Here is a 24,720-nt window from a genome sequence, read left to right as displayed (position 1 = left end):
GGCAAGATACAGAAACTTTGTTCAAGAATGTTTAGAATATATATTCTTCCTTCTTCACCTTTGAGATTACCTTATAGGATAATAGTATGTGATCACCTGCCTCCATCCTTCCATAACTTTTCTCAATCCTTACAACCCTTGTTACTAATTTACCAGATTTTTCCAAGTATACCATGGCAGGAAAGACTGGACACACTAAAGTATCCACCTCATATTATTATCTCATAAGTGTTAAGCTGCTATCACTGATTCTAAAAGTTCTGCATGTACTGTCTTCTCATGCATGCATGGTTAACTATTATGCCATATGATTACTTCATTGGCATGTCTATTGTATGGTTTTCTATTTATTCTAATAACTTGTATGTACAATTTGAAATGAGCTGTAAAATAAAAACAAACGATAAATCTATAGCACACAATGTCTTAATGTTGGCTACTGCCAAGTACTGAAGGTCTTTGGGTGGTGGGAGGCCTCAGTCATAATTGTGTCCATCCTTTCTAATTGTGCCTCTGAGTATCACAGCATAAGACGATAACATGTTATACAATTAGTAAAAGCAAACTAATGTATTTTACTGCACTGAACGTAATCCCATAGCAGTAGGATGCACGAGTTTCACTTTCTCTGACTGTATGCAATTCAATGAGATCACAAAACATCTGAGCAGATGGTTTATAAAATTATACTTAAGGGCATGAAACTATTCAAGCATGGTCTTCAAAAGTAAGTGCAATAGTAGAAAACACACACTGCAAGAGTATAGTTTTCATTAAATATGGGTACCTTCCTTCCATGAGTCATCTACTGAACATAAAAAATACATCTATTCGATTTAACAGCAGCAACGCAAAATGCAATTTTATTGAACTGTTTTGCTGAACATCAGAATGACATGTAGAATCCCCCGGATAACCTCAGTTCAGCGTTATATTTCAGATGTTAAGGCCCCTCAATTACTTTAGATATATATCCCTGCGTGAAAATTTTGCTTGTGGAAATGAATGATACCAATGAAAGCAACAACATAGAAGGAGGTTCTTATTTCTACATGTGTTAGATAATAGACTAAAAATGTTATGTTTATAAATACAGTCCAAAGTCCATGGTGGCATAGTCTCCACTGGTTTGGTGGTGAGGCTAAGCTAGGTTGATTGTTATCCATTGTTCTGGTGCAGTGGAGGTCCAGAACGACATTGGCAGTAACACATAGAGTTCAATGGTCCACACTGACAATAATGCATGGTTTAAAACTCAAACTGGTGTTGGAGACAGTCAGTGCAAGTCTTTTTCCACTGATGATTTTCAGATGGACATTGCAACAGAAACTTCAGCACAGATGTGAACGTAGCCTTAGGGTTTGTGTAATTCCTTTACAATTATTCAATAAGAAGGATAAGCAGGGGTCTTTGAGTTTATTTATTCTTAAACAATATAAAACCTTTAAAGGTTATTAAATATTAATGGCCTATCCTTAGGTTAGTTCATTAATATTAGATCACTGGGGGTCTTACGCTCATGTATATAAATGCTGTACTTTTTTCTCTGCTTTTATAGATGTAGAATGTATTGATGTTGTACTTGGTACTGCAGTTCAGTCTCATTCAATTGAATGGAACTGAGTTGCAAACAGGTCATCGGACTGACCTCATGAACGTGATATCACATGGCCTGTGAAGCAGAAACAGCACTTGTGCAATGGCGTCTTCAAGCTGCTCATCGGCACTGTTGCTGTTAGTATTATACTGATGATCTATTCTAGATAAGTTATAATATTATACTCCAGATAAACCCCTCTACTATCAATAGCAGTCATTCAGGGCCGGCGACACATACAGTCCTATGAAAAAGTTTGGGCACCCCTATTAATCTTAATCATTTTTAGTTCTAAATATTTTGGTGTTTGCAACAGCCATTTCAGTTTGATATATCTAATAACTGATGGACACAGTAATATTTCAGGATTGAAATGAGGTTTATTGCACTAACAGAAAATGAGCAATATGCATTAAACCAAAATTTGACCGGTGCAAAAATATGGGCACCTCAACAGAAAAGTGACATTAATATTTAGTACATCCTCCTTTTGCAAAGATAACAGCCTCTAGTTGCTTCCTGTAGCTTTTAATCAGTTCCTGGATCCTGGATGAAGTTATTTTGGACCATTTCTTTCTACAAAACAATTCAAGTTCCGTTAAGTTTGATGGTCGCCGAACATGGACAGCCCGCTCTCAAATTATCTGAAAACAAAGATTGTTCAACATAGTTGTTCAGGGGAAGGATACAAAATGTTGTCTCAGAGATTTAACCTGTCAGTTTCCACTGTGAGGAACATAGTAAGGAAATGGAAGACCACAGGGACAGTTCTTGTTAAGCCCAGAAGTGGCAGGCCAAGAAAAATATCAGAAAGGCAGAGAAGAAGAATGGTGAGAACAGTCAAGGACAATCCACAGACCACCTCCAAAGAGCTGCAGCATCATCTTGCTGCAGATGGTGTCACTGTGCATTGGTAACAATACAGCGCACTTTGCACAAGGAGAAGCTGTATGGGAGAGTGATGAGAAAGAAGCCGTTTCTGCACGTACGCCACAAATAGAGTTGCCTGAGGTATGCAAAAGCACATTTGGAGAAGCCAACTTCATTTTGGAAACAAAGATTGAGTTGTTTGGTTATAAAAAAAAGGCGTTATGCATGGCGTCCAAAAAGAAACAGCATTCCAAGAAAAACACTTGCTACCCACTGTAAAATTTGATGGAGGTTCCATCATGCTTTGGGGCTGTGTGGCCAATGCCGGCACCGGGAATCTTGTTAAAGTTGAGGGTCGCATGGATTCCACTCAGTATCAGCAGATTCTTGAGAATAATGTTCAAGAATCATTGCCGAAGTTGAAGTTACGCCGGGGATGGATATTTCAGCAAGACAATGATCCAAAACACTGCTCCAAATCAACTCAGGCATTCATGCAGAGGAACAATGACAATGTTCTGGAATGGCCATCCCAGTCCCCAGACCTGAATATCATTGAACATCTGTGGGATGATTTGAAGCGGGCTGTCCATGCTCGGCGACCATCTAACTTAACTGAACTTGAATTGTTTGTCCAAAATACCTTTATCCAGGATCCAGGAACTGATTAAAAGCTACAGGAAGCGACTAGAGGCTGTTATCTTTGCAAAAGGAGGATCTACTAAATATTAATGTCACTTTTCTGTTGAGGTGCCCATACTTTTGCACCGGTCAAATTTTGGTTTAATGCATATTGCACATTTTCTGTTAGTACAATAAACCTCATTTCAATCCTGAAATATTACTGTGTCCATCAGTTATTAGATATATCAAACTGAAATGGCTGCTGCAAACATCAAAATATTTAGAACTAAAAATGATTAAGATTAATAGGGGTGCCCAAACTTTTTCATAGGACTGTATAAACCAGGACCCATGCACATTTAGACAGCACAGTGGAATTTTTGTAAACTGCACTATAGCTACCATACCTCTGATGAATACCCCTTCCCCCCAAGAATAACTTAATAACAGTCCAGGAACACTTATTACAGTCTATAACAGTGGTTCTTAACCAGGATTCGATCGAACCCTAGGCCATATGCACGGTTCATTTTGTGTACCAGTAAAAAAAAACATATACCTATGTCTTGAATTTGGAAAAAAAATCATATTTATTTATCACTAAAGAAGGGTTCGGTGAATGTTCATATGAAACTGGTGGGTTCAATACCTCAAACAAGGTTAAGAACCACTGGTCTATAACATCAGTAATTTATTCAATAAGGTAAGATACAGCTGTTTTTAATCCATTACTTTTACAATGTTTATGTTAGTCCCTCTGCTACAAAAAAAGAGATTGCTATAGCCAGTGTAAGTAATTGCCTTTATATGGAACTGTACTTTAATTGTGCTATGGATAGACAGATTGATTACAATGCAATCTATAGGCGGTATACAGTAAGGTCCCATGCACACGACACTCAGAATGACATAAAATTGCATTTATTGACATACTCACTTCTATGGGAGCTTCTGATACGTTATCTTCCAATTACACGGAGCAGGATAGGACCTGCTCTATGTTCATCGGAACAGAACGGACTATCGGACACCTCATTTTGGAGCTTTGAATGGCACACTTGGTTGTGTGTATTAGGCCTTAGGGATCTATTCCTTTACTGGCGCTTTACAAGTCCTGTGCATGCTAAGCTACTATACGGCATATTTGTATTTTCATATCTTACAAATGATCATTTCTGAATAGCTCACAAACAGTAATTTATAATGACAGAGAAAGACATACAAATAAAGATTCATAGCTTGATGATAGCTAATAAAACAAACTATCCACACATTGAAGAAAATGGTAATGTACTAAGCTCATCTAGTAAAAAAGTTTGCACTATGAGATAAAACAATGGAGTTATAAAGCAAAAGAACACAAGACAAATCACTTGTAGAGGAGACAGAAGAATGTGAAACACCAATTTACTGTATGGATTACAGATACCATAGTTTTAAAAAATGATACTATATCATTATTATTCCCAATTGAACAAGCATTCAGCGATGATGAATATAAAAGCTACCTGTCACCGTCCTGACAAGAGGAATATGTCTGCAAGAGCTTGTCAAACCTATTATAACTTTACTTAGTATTGTAGTTTTCAGTTTCGACTCACACACTGGTTATAAGCACTTAGTATTATTCCAACCTAAACCGCTCAAAGAGTATACCACAAATATCAGCATGAGACATACACCTTATAAGACATGCCATAAAACCCCCTTCTATTGTCAAGCTGAGTTCTGTTCAGAAACGTAGATGCAATTATAAGAGCCATACATGCAACAGGGTTTCAATGTCAAAAACAAGTCTGAAATAATTTTCAAATAATTATAATCTAACATAAAACTAGAAATCATTTCCACCCTGACTTGCTATTGTAACATGCAGAACATTATCACTGTGTATACTATTAAAGGAAAGGACACCAATTTCAGATCACTCAGTGAAATGGATGTGTATAAATCTAGCGGGATGTGCAGTGCTTTAATGTGCTTTAGATGAAATGGAAAAAGAACAACATACGGTATTTCACAAAGTCCTAAACTATAGTGCAGCGAGGGTACACTGCTGATGCATTCACTGAAAATGTCTTCTATTAGAATCTTTAGTTACAATCGAGTCCTGATCAAGCCAACAGTTAACTGATGTGATGCATTGACAATATCATTGAGCTTTTATTCAGAGGGCCTCCTAAGTCACTGATTCCTTTATTACCAAGGAAGAATCTCATGGATTTTTCAACTCCCAAATAATAACCTTTCCCATTCCTATTCCCTATAAGGTGGATGCCCCCTGACCCTAATTATAAAAAAATAAATACTTTGTGACTCTAAAAGGCAACTAAATTGACTGAGAAAACTAGCAATTAGCGCCCCAACGCACGTTTCACCATATTGGCTTTGTCGCCCCCCCCCCCCCCCCCCCCCCGATGAAGCCAATATGCATAACGTGCTTCAGGACGTGTTTACACTTGATAAGGTGACTGCATTATATTACATTCAGTATTTGCATCTTTAGGGGTTTTCTTCACTTACAAACAATTCATTTATTTACTTGTGCTAAACTATTTTCACCATTGATGTTTCACTACCATTTTGGGTTATCTATCTATATATATAAAACTCAAAATCTGTAGTAGTCTGCTCTATACAAATCCACAGTTCTCACCCGATTTGGGTGAAATTGGGCATGTTGCCTCACCACCCACAGGAGCAGAATACTGCGCATGTTACATCTTGCTAGCATCGCCCCGTTATGAGATTGGGCTCCCATAGTTAGGCCCTATACATATAATGGGGAAAAATGAAAGTGAAAGCACTGAGGGGGAAAACAACAGTTGTGACTGACAGGGACAGATTATAGCGATGGCACCAAAGAGTCACTGCTATAGGGGCCACACCACCACACACAATACACAAACATTTCACAAACACCATATAAACATCACACAGACAGTACACATACACCAAATCACAAGCACAACACCATACAAATGCCACAACACACCACACAACTACCAGATTGCTCTAGACACACACAACACAAACACCACCCCACCATACCTCCCAACTTTTGAAGAACCGAAAGAGGGACAAAATGTGTGGCGCACATAGCGCGCCGCGGCGAATTTAGCCCCGCCCACTTTTGTGTTGACCCCGCCCACTCGTTAATTTTTCATGTGCCCGCACACAGTATAATCCTCCTACAGTAACCCGTAAATTATATGTCCCCCCTCTATCTCTCCCCCAGTTTCATATACACCCTTCATCTGCCCCCAGTTTCATGTCCCTCTTCCATCTCTGCCCCCAGATTCATGTCCCTCCATCTCTGCCCCCAGATTCATGTCCTCTCCATCTCTGCCCCCAGATTCATGTCCCTCCATCTCTGCCCCCAGATTCATGTCCTCTCCATCTCTGCCCCCAGATTCATGTCCTCTCCATCTCTGCCCCCAGATTCATGTCCCCATATCTCTGCCCCCAGATTCATGTCCCCATCTCTGCCCCCAGATTCATGTCCCCCATCTCTGCCCCCAGATTCATGTCCCTCCATCTCTGCCCACAGATTCATGTCCTCTCCATCTCTGCCCCCAGATTCATGTCTCCCATCTCTGCCCCCAGATTCATGTCCCCCATCTCTGCCCCCAGATTCATGTCCCCCATCTCTGCCCTCAGATTCATGTCCTCTCCATCTCTGCCCCCAGAATCATGTCCTCTCCATCTCTGCCCCAGATTCATGTCCCCACATCTCTGCCCCCAGATTCATGTCCCACATCTCTGCCCCCAGATTCATGTCCCTCCATCTCTGCCCCCAGATTCATGTCCTCTCCATCTCTGCCCCCAGATTCATGTCTCCCATCTCTTCCCCCAGATTCATGTCCCCCATCTCTGCCCTCAGATTCATGTCCTCTCCATCTCTGCCCCCAGATTCATGTCCCCCATCTCTGCCCCCAGTTTCATGTCCACTCCATCTCTGCCCCCAGATTCATGTCCCTCCATCTCTGCCCCCAGATTCATGTTCCCACATCTATGCCCCCAGTTTCATGTCCACTCCATCTCTGACCCCAGATTCATGTCCCTCCATCTCTGCCCCCAGATTCATGTCCCACATCTCTGCCCCCAGATTCATGTCCCACATCTCTACCCCCAGATTCCTGTCCTCTCCATCTCTGCCCCCAGATTCATGTCCCCCATCTCTGCCCCCAGATTCATGTCCTCTCCATCTCTGCCCCCAGTGCCATGCCGTCCTCTCCTTCATCTGCCAGATTCACGTTCCACCTCCACATTAAACTTACCTTCTCATCCGCTCCCTCGCCGCTCTCTGCCCGCCTCTCTCACTGACACATGCGGCTGAAGGAAGGAGCTGACACAGGTCAGCTCCTCGCTTCGCCGCTGCCCGCCTCTCTCCCTGACATATGCGGCTGAAGCTGCTCGCGTGCTCGCTTCGCCGCTGCGTCTCTCTCTCTCTCGCTGACACATGCGGCTGAAGCGAGGAGCTGACCTGTGTCAGCTCCTCGCTTCGCTGCTGCCGCCGGCTACTGGCTTGTACATCGCGTCTAAAAGCCAGGAGCCGGCAGCAGCGGCGAAGCGAGGAGCTGACACAGGTCAGCTCCTCGCTTCAGCCGCATGTGTCAGCGAGAGAGAGAGACGCAGCGGCGAAGCGAGCAGGCGAGCAGCTTCAGCCGCGTGTGTCAGGGAGAGAGGCGGGCAGCGGCGAAGCGAGGAGCTGACCTGTGTCAGCTCCTTGCTTCAGCCGCATATGTGTTCAACTCAGATCTGCGTCCTCTGGACGCAGATCTGAGTTGAAATCGGGACATACCTCCCTCCAACCGGGACTGCGGGACATGTCACCCAAATCGTGACTGTCCCGCGGAAATCGGGACGGTTGGGAGGTATGCCCCACAAATACCACATGCACATCACACACACACATGCACGGACCACACACACACAAACACACTCAGATGGATGCACACTACACACACGGATAAACAGAGCACGTGCGTACTCTCACACAACTACCGCACGCATGGACACTTGCTCTGTGCACGCAGAAACACATGGATCACACGCGCATATACACGCATACATATAAACGGACCACACACGTGCATGCACACAGGCATACATACACATGGATCACACGTGTGCACACACACAAATACACGCGCACACGCACGCTCACACATACATATACACGGACCATACACACGTGCTTGCACACACGCATACATATATGGATCACACACATGTACATGCATGCATGCACTGACAAAACATGTCTGGTATCCTTAGTGGCTGTTTGCACACTGCAGTATTTCTCATGGGCCTCCAGGCCATGGATTTGGCGGTTCCATAGACTTCTTTGTGCACAAAGCTGTGAATTTTGCAGGCTCCATAGAAGTCTATGGAGCTGTAGAATCCACAACACGTAGTCTGTAGTGTTACTGTAGTGTGCAAGCAGCCATACTGAGCAGCAATATTAATCAGGCGAAAACTGTCTCCTAGTAAGATTGTCATTATTGCTTGTCATACAGGGAGCTTTCATCACTGAAGCTCTACAATAGATAGTTGTGTGACTGTAAACCAATTGTACTCTTTTGTCTATGAATTACTTACAAATTACACTGGAGGGCGGGGGGTAGGGTTGCACTCTGATGTTAATTGGGTGTAAATCAGTGGCATAAATAGGAATGAGGGGCTCTGTGGTGAGCTTTTGACATCACCCCCCCCCCCCTTTCCCGATGCTGAAGACCCCGAGCACCCCCCCTCCCCGCATTCCTCCTCACACAGTGGTCACATGGTGGGCCCTGCACACAGTACTATGCCCCATAGTGGCCCCTGCACACAGTATTATGTCCCATAGTGGCCCCACAACACACTATTATGTCCCATAGTGGCCCCTGCACACAGAATTATACCCCATAGTGGCCTCTGCACACAGTATTATACCCCATAGTGGCCCCTGCACACAGTATTATTTCCCATAGTGGCCCCTGCACACAGTATTATGCCCATAGTGGCCCTGCACACAGTATTATACCCCATAGTGGCCCCTGAACACAGTATTATATCCATTAGTGGTCCCTGCGCACAGTATAATGTCATATAGTGGCCCCTGCACACAGTATTATGCCCATAGTGGCCCCTTCACACAGTATTATACCCCATAGTGGTCCCTGCACACAGTATTATACCCCATAGTGGCCCCTGAACACAGTATTATATCCATTAGTGGTCCCTGCGCACAGTATAATGTCATATAGTGGCCCCTGCACACAGTATTATATCCCATAGTGGCCACTGCACACAGTATTATGTCCCATAGTGGCCCCTGCACACAATACTATGTCCCATAGTGGTCCCTTCACCCAGAATTATGCCCCACTGTGGACACCCATGAACAATTATTATACTCTGAGGGCTTTTCAGACCCCAGAGTATAATAATCGGAGACCCAGGAGGGATACAAACATAAAAAAAACACTGCTACTTACCTATCCCTGGCTTTGATGTATTTCCAGCTGATGGCGGCCATCTTCAATGATGTCTGGTATCTCACATGACCCAGAGGCAACGCAAAGGTTATGTGACTTCAGAGATGTCACACAAGTAGGCCTGAAGCCTGCCCGTAGAGGAGAGTAACACTTTTTTATGTTCCCTTACCTCTCCTGGGCCTCCCATCATTATACTCTGGGGTCTTTTCAGACCCTTGAGTATAATAATGTTTGTGGGGCCACTGCCAGGATCGGTAAGTAAATAGGGCCTGTTACCGTCTGGAGTAACTCCAGCCAGTAACAGCCTATTAAAAAAAGACAAAAAAAAAAAAAAAAAACTGCGGTAGTGGCTGTCGCCGGGCCCCTAATGTCCCGGGCCCTGTGGCAGCCGCTACCACTGCTCCCCAGGTAGTTACACCCCTGGTGTAAATGTTTTACATGTTTGTGCAAGTTGCATAATTTTTAATTTTGATAAAAAATAGTTAAAAAAATAGTTGTAATACTTTATACTACACAATATGTATTGAATATGTAAACTCAATAAAAATGTTGAAATGAAAAAAAAAGTTGTTCACATCAATGTTACGACAAATTAGTAAAATGCCAAAATAATAAAAATTTAAAATGGAAAAAAAGATTTACTGTAGTGCTCTGAAAATGGCAATTTCAGTGTGACACTAAAAATATTACTTTAGCATATTCAACAATTTAACATATTTTTTGCGGGTATTCTACTACCGTTTTTGGTGTTTATATTTGGTGGTACAGTTTTATTATTTATATGTCATTATTTATTTATTTATCCCTATGTTGCATTACTTCTTCTTATGTTTTGTTCCCTTAGGGGGTATTCACACAGAGGAAGTTGGCGCTGATTCTGGCACGATAACTTGCGTCAGAATCAGCGCTGGAAAAAAAGCCTCCCACTGACTTCAATGGGTTCCGTTTTCCGCATGGAACCCATTGAAATCAGTGGGGAAAAAAGCCTCCCATTGATTTCAAAGGGTTCTGCGTGGAAAACGGAACCCATTGAAGTCAATGGGAGTCTTTTTTTCAGCCCTGATTCTAACGCAATCTATTGCGCCAGAATCAGCGCCAACTTTCTCCATGTGAATGCTCCCTTACACGTGTTCATGCATTATGGATGTATTATTAACCCGCTTTCTTTATGTGTACGTGTAATATTTTATTCATTTTTTCAATTAAAAAATTGGGGTATTTTTATAATTTTAAGTATATGGCTATATGTTACGTATATGCATTTGTTCTCTGTTGCTGAGAAATCTCTATGTTACGGGATGTAATTACACCGATTTGGGCAAGATTAATGAGAACATTAACATTACTTTGTAAATGTAGCACTTGGGATATGATTTTAACACCTTTGAATCTTATAACCTCTACATTTCTTTACACCTGTTAAACTACAGTGCTCCATAATTCCAGATCACACGTCTTCCTCAGGACTTCAAAAGGGTAATAAAACAATAAGACATTCATAGTGTAATTGAAGTTTTCGCATGCTGTACAGATCGTCCCTATGCAGCGAGGTCAGATCATTATGCAAATGAAAAAAATGGGGAAGTACCAATGCTGTTTTTATGGCAATGCTCCGCTGAATGAAATTAATACTGCTAATTACATTCCTGTAAAGTTTAACCATGTTTAATGATGTATTTTATATGGTTATTAACACACAGCAGCATTACAGATAATTCTTACATTGTCTTAAAGAGCACTCTTAATGCTTCCTGAGTTCCATTCTAATTACTGGGTAAGTGTCATCATTTACACACCGACTGCTGGATACGGAAATTGATGATTTCTCATCCTCTAACTTTTTTCCCCAACTTGGCAATAACAAGGAGGGGAAATATCTTTGAAAAGGTCACAGTGTCTTTCATTAATTGCAGCAACACTTCAGAAATTAATATTAATGAGTCTTCTTGGCTCATTCGCATCAGTGGATGGCGCTCCCCAGGAGATTAAGTGACTGCAGTATTTCTCTTATCTGTGGGGGGAGGGATTCAGTATTTCTGTGTTTACTATACAAGTGATAACAATGTACTTTCGCATGCATTGTATGTATATCATCCTTAAAGCTACATAACCATTAACATCCACGTTCTTATTAACTAAGAAATAGAAAACATGCTAAATATTCTAAATGGAACATAAACCAGCACAAATAATGTAAAATCCCTTGTCACTGATACGGCTGTATTCCCAGTGTAGTAAACTGCTGCTGCTGAAATCATCGGTGAGAAAGTAAAGTTATATTCACATGACAGTGAATGATGTCTGGGTGACATTCATTTGTTTCACAGATGTCACACATCAGCATTACAGTCAATGCATTACAAGCTATTCACTTAACCGTTCATTGTAAATATATAGGTTATGTTCTATTTTATTCTATTTTCACAGATCCCTCTATACACTGAAATGTATGGGGGAACTGTAAAAATGGGTGTCTCACCCTGGTATGGAATGCACTGGAATGGGTACAGCTTGGTACTGGGGCACATTAATGACTGGGGGTCCATTACAGGTCTCCCATGGACTGCTGTCCAGATGCAGGAGCTCAGCTTATTACAGGGCTATAATACAGTGTAAGGAGTGACACAGAATTTTTTCCTATCTGCTACTTGCTGGCCTGCTGCTAGACTTTTTGGGTGAGAACTGGTTTATTGCATATTGACCAAAGTGGTTGGTATTATTCCACTGGTACAGCTAGAGAAAACTGTGCTGGTTAGTGCTCAGATGAGCAGGAGTTATTGTGTCTGTTTTATACTGAAATGTAAGGCTGTATTTGTGTTATGGTAAAAATAAACAAACAGGTAAAACCCTGTTCACACTGAACTTCTTTGTCACTGTCTCTGATTGCAATTATGCCCATTTTGCACCATAGAGCAAATTCTCCACACATCTAACAGCTATATATAAAATGTAGTTCTTAATAATATCAGCTGCTCTTTTTCAACATAGTAACAATGACCAAAATGTGACAGAAAACAATATACTGTCAGGTAGTTACCTGTTCCTATTATACCTAAATATACTAGGTTTTGTTTTTTACCAGCATTGATCTATTCAAGCTTTCAGATATAAGAAAATAAGAAAAACATGAAGCTAAGCTAAGTAGGTAAACAAGTCCCCTTTATATTTATATCTATTGACCCAGTGCCGCAAGAGAGTTGCACTAATCCTAGTACCAGGTCACTTCATGGCAGGTATCTTATTGATCTAAATCTCTACTCATTCTGGTCTTAAGAGTCCAGTGGGTGGTCCTACCATGTATGAGTGTACATAAAGAGATCTGTCGTTCACAGAGCAGAGATTTAGACCAATAAATGACAAGTATTGTGAAGTTCACATCTGCTTATTTTAAGTCTGTTTTTCTATGCTGCTATGGGATTAGAACAACGGAATGAAAATTCATATAATGACATCTTCAGATGGAACAGGTTCTGTCTACATTCATTATCTTTTATTGTAATGTAATCAGTGGTTTATCTTTAGGGATTTCAGAGGTGCAGATCCAAACACCTTGTAGTTCCATAGACCTCCCAGCCACATCAGAGCAAGATTACTTTAAATGTATCATAATGATATAACTTAAAGCTATCTTACCATATACAGTAAGTAAATAGAATGGATATAGATTCTATATAGATCGCCAGATATAACTACATGCAAAATACAGTTATAGGATATGTAACAAAATGTCAATTACTGTAATATAGAACCATATAATATACAATCTGCACTATGCCACTTGGTTTTCTCAATGCAATGTATATAACACTGCAGCTGTTCCGAATTTTAAATCTGTAAAAAAAAAAAAAAAAACTGAAAACGTTTCATGCATTTCTATTTCTCTTACAATACAGGATTTATCAGCTGATTGACAGGTCCAGTGTCTACGCACACTCTTTTGAGGTACACCCGATTAAACTGATCAGATCCCTCAGACTTCGTTCACATCTGCATTGGTAATTCGTTCAGGGGAGTCCGCATGTGGACTCCCCAAATGGACTACCGCACGCATTGGCAAGCGATGTGCAGTGAAAGCACACGGATCCCATAGACTATAATGGGGTCCATGTGCTTTCCGCACGGTCTCGACATGGCACATGCGGACAGAAAAGTAGTTCACAATCTACTCTCCTTTCTGCATGAGCCATGCGGAAACCGCACGGAAAGCACACGGACCCCATTATAGTCTATGGGGTCCATGTGCTTTCACTGCACACCGCTTACCAAAGCGTTTGGTAGTCCATTAAGGGGACGTCCCCATGCAGACTTCCCAGAAGGGAATGAGGCCTAACTCATTGAAAAAAAAGAAAGGCATAAGCTGACAAATTAAACTTATTTACCTAAAACTAAAAGCTACCAAAAATGTCTAAAAAATAAACTATAAAAGTCATCAATGTCCAAAAGGTAAACTGTCGTACTATTTATTATACTCAACAATGGATGATATATGAACTACTGTGAAATAAATCAGATATACACAACCAGAGATCTTATTGTAAACCAAATCTACATTACTTTTATTGATGATTATATGTATGCTCCAAGTGATTTGGCTAATTATTTTAATAAGAGGGATGGAACATATTTTACCTATAAACAATGATGGAATAATCTTTTATAAACAAGGTCTTGTCTATTGATTGGGAAAATGCCCCAATCTTTAAGGGGTACTTACACCTTACTGATGCTGTATCTGTTAACTGGTACGATTATAGCCTTGCTTCAAAGGTACTTTAATATCATTTCTTAAGTAGAGGTACTTGGCTTAACAAATTGAGAAACAGTAGCATGTACAGCTCTACTGGAAATTTAAGAAGACTATGGATGTGATTTTCATAAGATCATAGATGGAGATGCAACCTGCTTATGTTGAATCCATCGTACATATGACTCTACAAATAATATAGTGCGGTAACTGAAGTAATCAATATTATGTAGAGTCGCAGACTTAGCAGACAGTGAAGAAAGTTTGAGTTGGTTTCATTCAGTGGGTTAATGTACCAGGGGAGATTAATTGAAAAGATCAGCAAGGCGCTCTGTTCAGCTATGTTGACATCGCCAATGCCTCATTAATTTTGGTTTTGTAAGTGGCGGTCCTAGGAAAAAGGTTGGGGGTTAAAAGCAGAAACTAATGATCCATAGGACGCTTACAGTCACTGCATATCAGTAATAACTGGCCTGTATGTTTTCCAGGGTTTCACAAACAATTTAAAGAGTATAAAACAATATAGGCGATGCGTTATTTCTTCTCTGCAGCAGCATGCACTTTCTGTGACTTTTCACTATAAGAAGTTGTTGGACATTGTTTATCTGACTTAAGAAAACTCTGCTACTAAACAGCAGCACAAACCAGTCATGAGCCAGTGTTGACTCCTCAGCTTCCTAAGTTAATGCTGTCAGTATGGTAGTTAGCAGAGATTTAATGATTTTCTCTAGCAATCTTAGCGGTGATAGTCTGTTGTTTTGATCAGTTGCCAATGGATACAACCATGAATGTAGGAAGTGTCGATGGTCTGTATGATGATGGTCATGATTTCCTTAATGTGGTTGGTTTATCTGAATGATGATGTTCTTGACCATGAATTAAATCAGCATTTACATGAAATAGTTTGAGCTGCAATACCAAATGCAACCTATGGACAGGGGTGGCACTGTTTATTTTTAAGGACACGTTGATCCAGGGTTTTATACTGACTGCCAGATTGGAGTCGGGAACGAATTTTTTCCCCTGAAATGGGGCAATTGGCATGGGCCTCATGGAGTTTTTTTGCCTTCCCCTGGATCAACACTGTAGGGACTGTAGGGTTATAGGCTGGACTTGATGGACTGATGTCTTCATCCAACCTCATCTACTATGTACTATCTTCTAATACCTGTAGAGGTCCTGCCTGATAAGCTGTCCACAAAAAGGAAATCATGCCTGGGGTTCCGACAAGTACCAGACCGTAGAAACTTCCTCTATTCATAATTGTATCCACTATATTGGTTAGAGATCCACTATTAAGAGGTTTAGTGAAAAAAACTAATGGAACAGGAAGCTCCTATTGTACAGGTAAGACCACCCAGAAGCATGGCCCCCAGAAGTTTCACTTTACAGCAGAATATAAATGTGCAGTACTGTACTTGGTACACATTGAAGGGTCGGCAGTTCTCCCAGGTACACACTCTGCACAACACACTAGAAGGTCCCCTACTTTCTGCAAATACATAATGTAAAACTAAGAAGTAGGGGAGAGATAGATGGTAATATGTCTGTAGGTTCAGAAGACTGAGTAGCCAAATTGTGTTCTTTAACTATGACCTCTGAACCCAACACAGTAGAATATATGTAAAATCATTTACAAAGCTGATTTTTCATTTTAAGGCATTGAAACTATTTGAAAATCTACTGGAAAGGTAGATATACTCGACTTTTCATTACACTTAGATTATGCCATTACTGGGTGACGTTCTTAGGTATTATATGATTTTATTTGACAGTAGTGGCAATATATTAAAATAAATGACAAATTAGACCTATAATAGATGTACTATAAGACATGAAGATATAGTATGATGACACAAATGATAACGCAATCTCAACACTATTTTTTTAATCACATTTTCTGCAATCTCATTTTAGCCACGAGTGGAGAGAAGACATAAAACTTGTGCTAGACATCAAACTAGGAATGTACATCAAGACTGACATTAACTACCCTCCGTATAAGCATTATACTAATATGAGAAATCAAAGTAGGATAATAGCTACTGTCATAGCCAATTAATATTCCCACAAACTGAGCTTGGCTTGGGCACTTGATGGTTATTCTCCTGGCAATAGCCGAGTGCATCTTCCTGACAATTTATGTGGCATAGAAAGTACAACACTAGTATGCTGAATGACTGTTAGATATAATGTATAACATAATCTGGGCTTGTATATAGGCATGCTTATAATGCCGACAATGAGACAATGCCTGGTATACTACTGTATGGTGCTAAAGAAAGAAGATGCAATGTATAGATTAGTAGATTAAAAGCAAAATGGAACCCTGTGTAGTGTAATGGAATCTGACACGTACAACCTACACATGGTAGAATGCTATATGTTCCTCTTCAGAAATCTACACCTTTACTTAAATTAATACATATAGCTGAATATAGTATATCCAAATTACCATGATTACCTAAAATTGATCTTTGAGCCTGGTGGGACCTAGTGGCACCTCCACCGATCAGCTGATAGCAGAAGCTCTGGCCCCAGAAGTACCATAGTGTAATGATTCAAAAGTACACACCTGTGTACACTATGCAGTGACCATGCTGGACTACTGCAGGTCAAATTCCATTCACTTGTATGGGACCAAGCTACAGTAACATGGAATGGCCATTACACAGGGAACGAAGTAGTGTACTTCTCCTGATCCTGATGTCAGCAGATTGGTGGGGGTTATGGGTGCTGATCTAGTATTGATGATCTGTCCTAAAGTTAGATAATCAAAGAGATATGCAGTACCAGTGTAGTGGAAGGGATATAAACAAGTCCCATCCACACTCTACTGAATAAAAAAAAAATGCAGCAAAGGGTCTTGCACTGGGAGGTTTGAACTCACACAAGATAATTTCATTGCATAGATTGAAAACTGTCCCATCTGGAAACTACAGGGAAATCCAGCTGTTTATAGCTGCTTTTTGCAACTGCTGGATCCGCTGCCAGATTCACTTTACTTTAAAAGAGAACATTTTTTTCTGGCTATCTTAAGTTGCAACATTAATATTTTGAACTCAATCGACTGTCAAACCAACAAGTAAGCAGATATATCATTTCTTACCATATCTACTGGCTGATGTCCTTGACACAGTAGAATTATTTACTGCATTGTAAGCTGTGACCTGTTTAGAGACCAGTGCTACCACTGCCCCATCTGGAACCTGTTGTTAAAAGAGAATATAAATCATCAGTTGCTTCATTACTGTCAAAATATTCAATATTATCAAAATGCAAAAAAGATGTAATCACAATGAGTTAACTCAAAATATACTGTAAAACAATGCTACTAGGATCTTGGTCTAGAGCAGTGATTTTCCAATCCCGGGTAATTAACCCAAAATTAGACATATTTTCAATTATTTATATCTAATTAGTCAACATTATTCTGTCCAAAAAGCATACAAAGGACCAAGGGACCGTCTGTCTGTATGTATGGATTAAATGTGTTTAGAGATTTACAAATAAAGTTGGTTTAGTAGTTTAACAGTTGGTTTAGTCAAATTAGGAAATTCCCTACTCCAAGAGGTATTAATAATAAACATTATGTTGAGATTTAAAAAGCGGCTAGATACTTATAACATGCCTTCCTATGGATCAACACTGCTACATTATAACCTGGACTTGATGGACACGCATCTTTTATTTCAATCACATTATTGTAGTTTTCAACCATTATTCCCAACCACAACAGGGACATATAAATTGACTTACAGAAACTCGAAATCGTGAAATAAATTCTAAAACTAAAAAACTCGTCCCCTCTGTTGGTTATTCAGCAGCATTTTCTGCATGACACCTATATAAACAGTCTGCTAGAAATCCTGCAAGGAGAATATCTCTTGTTGATCTGCTCCAATGCTGGCTGGAGACCATTATAGGGGGTGCAGTTTATCCATGGGGTTGCGGGGCTGAATAATAGGAGGAAGTGTTTTGTTTTTATTTGTGTATTTTCTGTATTTAATGATTGTCACATGTACTAAATATAGTGTTCATATACAAGTATGTATACAATTATAATATATACAACTATAAATTACTAATGGTAAATCATTCAGGGATATTGCTTTTACAATATCGTAGGCAGAATAAGTGAGTTACTGTTTTACCTACACTGGGTAAAAAAACATGTTATATTAAGCGGTTTTGCATAGTGACTACAGTTTGGGTAGCCCTGCCCTAGAGAAAATATACAGTATGTCTGACACAATGTAATTCCACTTCTATACTAGTAATAGACAACATCTATGTTTTACATGCGGATGCTTAGTAACCACTTTATATATTGCATATGCTCTACACTATTTTTGTCTGCATTCGAAAAAATATCACTTTAATTATCTTATTTTTATAAAGCAAATTAAGTTATTGCCAGGCAACGACGTTTTACGGTTTCCTCTGCAACAGAACACAGGAAATATGAATAATCAAAGAGAAACAGCCATAATGCAGAGCTATATAGGAAAATGTCAAAATAATAGTCTGCTAAAGCATGTAATTTTGGTGTTATTACTGCTTAAGTGATAATCCCATCGATTGAAAGCAGTAATACATTTAATCTTCCTGAACTGTACTATAGAATTAGGCCTGGCACCAAAGCTTGGCACCCAGCAGGAGCTAGCTTTCACTTCGAAGCATGGTGTCCATAAAGTACTGTATATCTGATTTACTAGCAGAAGGCAATGGATACAGTGTAAGAGACAGTTTAAAGGGTGCTATAGTACAGCTTATATAGTGTGCAGCCAACATTTACCAATGCAGAAGACAATACGAAAAATATTGGTTTTATTCTTCCTAATGATCCATGAGAATTAACTTTCTATATACTATTATTTTGAAAAATATCTTTCTATATAGTTTACCAAACTTGTATTACAACATATACAATAATAAAAGCCAAAGCTTGTCACATAAATGTATAATAAGAATATTTCCCACTATAGGTCTTCTTACGTATTCTCCCACTGAGAATTTCATCTTGGCTATAAAGGTGATAAAATACAAGAAAAGATACATTTCTCCAGAAGATGCCGCCAGAATGTCAGATAATTATGGGCCCATGAGTATAAATAGCTGAACTTTTGGGAATATTTGCCAGCTCAGATGCATACCTTAAGTAAGGATACATATTCAGGAGCATTACTACAGGGGTTTAGTGTTCTGAACATTGGTGATCCATGACATTGAAAGTCTCTTCTTAATATTCTTATATTTGTTATGTTTAATAACCTGGATTCTAGCCATGATTATATTAGTGGAGATGACCACTAATACTGGCTCAGATTGTGTATTACCTACACAAAAAATGTATCATTTTGATGTGCACAGGGTAGTTGCTGCATTATTATCAAAACTGGGTAACTGCACTTTACGCCAAAGTACCCTGGTTCATGATTTCTTATATATGGCATTGCACTTACATATCCTTTCCATGTGTACAGTATTGTTTCCTCTGCCCTTCAAGGAAAAACTGTTTATCCTTAAGATTTCTTTTTGGATGGTAATTACTTTCTAATCTGCTCTTTATTTGCAGTTGTACCCCATGCCAGCAGACCACTACCCTGACATTTAATTTAGTGATGGTGCCAGAGCAGCACCCAGGGCACTTGTATTAGAGGCCAGTCGGCTTATCTCCAAAATTATTTGCACATTAATGAGCAAAGTGAGATTTTATCAGGCTCTAGGCTGGCAAAGGCTGCAGACAAACTTCGCCAGCAGCAATTGGGAAAGAGGCCATTCTAGATAATTGGCAGATGGGCTGAGAAGAAAAGGTTTGTCTCTATTATAAAAGAATAAAAATATAACCTTATATTTTAGATTATCTGTTTGTACTTTGCAAATATTTTATAGGTCGTGTCGAAATTGCACAAACTTCTCGTTTCAGGGTTAGTAAATGAATACAGAAGTATTCAACGTTCAATAAATTACCTACATTCAAGAAATGACCTATACTTTTCTTATTTCACTTGAATGGGTTTGCAAAGTGACTGCCTGTGAGCGTTTTCTGCCTCTTCGTGGCGAAACCATTTTTTTTTAACCGGACACAAAGTCGGACATGCAGGACTTTGTGTTCGGTTAGAAAAAAAGTTCACGGCACAAGACGTTCATGGGAGGTCACTTTGCAAACCCATTCAAGTGAATGGGTTTGAAAACTGATCGCCGGCTTTCCATCTCCTGTCCGGTTTCTCTCGGCAGAAGACGGAAACCTGAAAGCAGACATTGGGCACAGGTGTGAACCCGCCCTTAATCATAGTTGTCAACTGTAGGTTTCATATAAAAAAAAAATTAATCTGAGTTATGGTTGGTTGTTATGGTCAAATATCACACTTTTCTTTGTTGCATTACTGAATTAGATATATTCATTATTGACCATTGCTATAATGGGTAATTAAGTATACATTCTGATATTCTAAAGCTAGTAGAATGCGAAAGCCATAGCAAATCAATGGTTCCCTGGGGTTGAGGGATGTTCAGGCCAGTAAATCGTACAGAGCATACCTTTAATTTACTATTTTTATAACTCTTTTATAACATCATTGTTTTTAACAATGTTAGAATTAATTCAATGTTTTAAAAGCCTATAGACTCATTTTAATAGATAATTAGTTCACATTTCTGTTACTTTAAGTAAAATTAGCAAGAATGTACTTTTATGTACCCCTACATTAAAGGGTCTAATGACATTGATTTTCAGTATGAGTACAAGTTAATTGCACATAATTATGACAACTTCAAACCAGGTAAATATATGATGACAGAGAGGATAAGACATTCAGGCTTTCAACGTTTAACTTATCAGACTATAAAAGTATGGCTTTTAATAATCTTTCCAAATGGAAGCAGTTACTTTAGTTAACTATTTCACCATTTAGTACAGGATGAGCCATAAGTATCATCATTTATCAGTAGAAGAGACCAGAATGAAGTTTAACTTGACATTATGCAGTATGACAGCAGAGTAAAGAAGTGGGCAAGGTGTTCCTAACACATTGAGGTCATATTATTATGACAGTGTCCGATTTGTGGCCATTAAAAATAATACAATGGTCAATTTTTGCATTGATCAGTGGTCACTTTTAACAAATTTGCTTCTTTGTGTCATCTGTTTTAACAAAACTCATAGATTTGAGTCTACAAGTGTCAATGAAAAATAGATCAGACTAGGACTAATGTTGACTAGGACTATGTTCTAATTTTTCTCTTATTTGACACACAGCCTGGTTATGGTTATGTGCAGGGGCGGATCCAGGGCTGGGCGAGCCGGGCAACCGCCCGGGGCCCCGCGCTTAGCGGGGCCCCGCCCTAATAAAATGGTTCCGGTCAGCCTCGGCATAGTCGGGCAAGTGCCGGGGCCCACAGAGCCTCTGGGGGCCCCCCGGCACTTGCCTGTCACGATTTCAGCTCATCGGCGTCCGTCCGCCGATGAGCTGAGTACATATGCGATGCAGGAGCTGTGACCTCAGCTCCTGCTTTAAAGCTCCGGCCCGGCTTGCATGTGTAGGCGCGATGACGTTATCACATCACGCTTACACACGCAAGCCGGGCCGCAGCTAAGCAGGAGCTGAGCTCACAGCTCCTGCATCGCGTATGTGACTGGAGAGAGGAGCGTCGGGGGAACGATGGAAGGTGAGTGATAGAAGGTGAGTGTAAGTGTTTGTTTTGTATTACATATTAAGGTGAAACATAATGAAGGGGGCCCATGAAACTGGGGGGCAAATGAAGGGGAGTGGGGGAACGGCATGACACTGGGGAAGATGAAGAGGGTGGGGAGAGAACGGCATGAAACTGGGGACAAAGATGGAGGGGGCCCAAAGAAACTAGGGGGCAAATGAAGGGGAGGGGGGGGAACGGCATGACACTGGGAAAGATGAAGGCGGTGGGGAGAGAACGGCATGAAACTGGGGACAAAGATGGAGGGGGCCCAAAGAAACTGGGGGGCAAATGAAGGGGAGGGGGGAACAGCATGACACTGGGGCAGATGGAGGGGGGAGAACGGCATGACACTGGGGCAGATGGACAGGGGGAGAACAGCATGACACTGGGGCAGATGGAGGCTGAGAACGGCATGACACTGGGGCAGATGGAGGGGGGGAGAACGGCATGACACTGGGGCAGATGGAGGGGGGAGAACGGCATGACACTGGGGCAGATGGAGGGGGGGACGGCATGACACTGGGGCAGATGGAGGGGGGAGAACGGCATGACACTGGGGAAGATGGAGGGGGAGAACAGCATGACACTGGGGCAGATGAAGGGGGGAGAACGGCATGACACTGTGGTAAATTAAGGGGGGGGAGAACGGCATGACACTGAGGCAGATGAAGGGGGGAGAATAGCATGACACTGGGGTGGATGGAGGGGGAGACCAGCATGACACTGGGGCAGATGAAGGGGCGAGAACGGCATGACACTGGGGCAAATGAAGGGGGAGAGAATGGCATGACATTGGGGCAAATGAAGAGGGGGAGAACGGCATGACACTGAGGCAGATGAAGGGGGGATGGCATGACACTGGGGCAGATGAAGGGGGGGAGAATGGCATGACACTGGGGCAGATGAAGGGGGGGAGAATGGCATGACATTGGGGCAGATGAAGGGGGGAGAACGGCATGACACTGGGGCAGAGACGGGGGGGACATGAAACTGTGGGCAGATAAAGGGGGAGAATGGCATGAAACTGGGGACAGAGATAGAGGGGGGGACATGAAACTAGGGGTAGATGAAGGGTGTATATGAAAATGGGGAGAGATGGAGGGGGAACATATAATTTATGGGTGACTGTAGGAGGATTATACTGTATGGAATCACATGAAAAATGAATGAGAATGGGCGGAGTCAACATAAAAGTGGGCGGGGCCTAATTTGCTGTGGCGCGCTGCACGTAGGGCCCCGCCAAAGTCAATTGCCCAGGGCAAACCCTGGATCCGCCACTGGTTATGTGTATAGATATATTAGGGCCAATTTATCATGGTTAGAGTAACAGAAAAAGTTGCAAGTTTTACACCTCTTTCCTCAAAGGGGATTAGGGGATTTCTGTCTTGCTGTATGGACCATGTGGAATGTGTTAGTACACACCTCATTGTAAATTAGGTGCATTTCACATCGCATCTAAACAGAAATCTATGCCTGCTCCAAACTCCAACTCCACCTCCAGAAAGGGATTATCAGCACCAATGTGAAAAATGTCAATCTTGATAAATCAGCGAGTTGTAAGAGTTTGGCCTTGGTGTCAAGTTACACTATAAGTACAAAACTTCACTTTTATTAGATATGTATAAAAAGAAGTCAAAAAGACTTCATTAAATAAGGTGCTTAAAACAAGCTCCCCCCGGGGTAGACCAATACTAAGGGAGATCAACAGGGAAAAAAGGGGAAGATGATGTCCTAAACAATATCCCTATCTCCCTAATATTTCAAATAAATAGTGCAACACGTGAGCTCTGTAGCAATGTAACCAATGCAGTTCCAAGTTGAGTATAATAGTGGCTGAACACAACAGCTTTCCTGCCAGGTTACTGGCCTAATGCCACGCCAACACAGGAATAAGCAGAGGTCAGAACACTAAAGGAACTGAGAATAGCTAACATAGCTATGTACACACTATAACTAGAGTCCCTACACGTTTCATTCAGTTAAGGATTCATCAGGGGTAACAATCTATAGCACAGAGTATTCAAAACTGATTTTAGTATAGCGGTGATACGGTCTGACTGCCAACAGGTCCGCCAAATTGTCAGTGGCTAGGGATATTGTTTAGGACATCATCCTCCCCTTTTTTCCCTATTGATCTCCCTTAGTATTGGTCTACCACGGTGGGAGTTTGTTTTAAGCACCTTATTAATGAAGTCCTTTTGACTTCTTTTTATACATATCTAATAAAAGTGAAGTTTTAATTGTTTGGTTACCCATTTTGGTATTTCTATGGGATTCCTACAGTGACCTGTATTGGCATGGGGGCCGTTTATTTATACACACAGTTATTTACACTATAAGTACCTTAAATATACATGTTTCCTTTTACCATTGAGTGCTTGATGAGCTCGGTCTGCCCCAATCTTCATTGAGAGCCGTATCACTAAAATAGGCTGCAGCCCTCAAATAGTAGTGATATATAAAGTATGTTAAAAAGTAACAGAAAAGATCAGGTCACAAATGGACATGAGCGAGTATATCCAATCGAATACCTCCCCTGCATAGTTTTTGATTTAAAAAGAAGCACCAGGGAAGGTGGGAGGGGAATTGAATATTTACCGCGTGGTATTCGACCGAGTACACCAATAACTATGCAAAGGGAGGTATTCAATCAAGTACTACTATTCGTTCGAATACTACTCGCTCATCTCTAATCACAAATGGTA

General features: G+C 40.8%; 1 protein-coding gene across 2 annotated transcripts in view; it reads right to left on the bottom strand.

Moving 5' to 3' along the window:
- The window catches only part of PLXNA4 (plexin A4), a 751,018-nt gene that overhangs the window by 170,972 nt on the left and 555,326 nt on the right, over nt 1–24,720 (bottom strand). Inside the window, exon 27 of one of the 2 annotated variants that reach the window (XM_075273935.1) lies at nt 17,427–17,526. The exons of the other annotated variant lie outside the window; for it this stretch is intronic. Within the exon in view, the coding sequence (XP_075130036.1) occupies nt 17,427–17,526 (100 nt within the window). The remainder of the gene's footprint in view (nt 1–17,426; nt 17,527–24,720) is intronic. 2 annotated transcript variants of the gene reach the window in all.

This window comes from Leptodactylus fuscus, chromosome 5 (assembly GCF_031893055.1).
Source record: "Leptodactylus fuscus isolate aLepFus1 chromosome 5, aLepFus1.hap2, whole genome shotgun sequence".
NCBI classification, from domain to species: domain Eukaryota; kingdom Metazoa; phylum Chordata; class Amphibia; order Anura; family Leptodactylidae; genus Leptodactylus; species Leptodactylus fuscus.
Note: the sequence above shows the minus strand (reverse complement) of the source record. Positions and strands in the feature narration are given on the sequence as shown.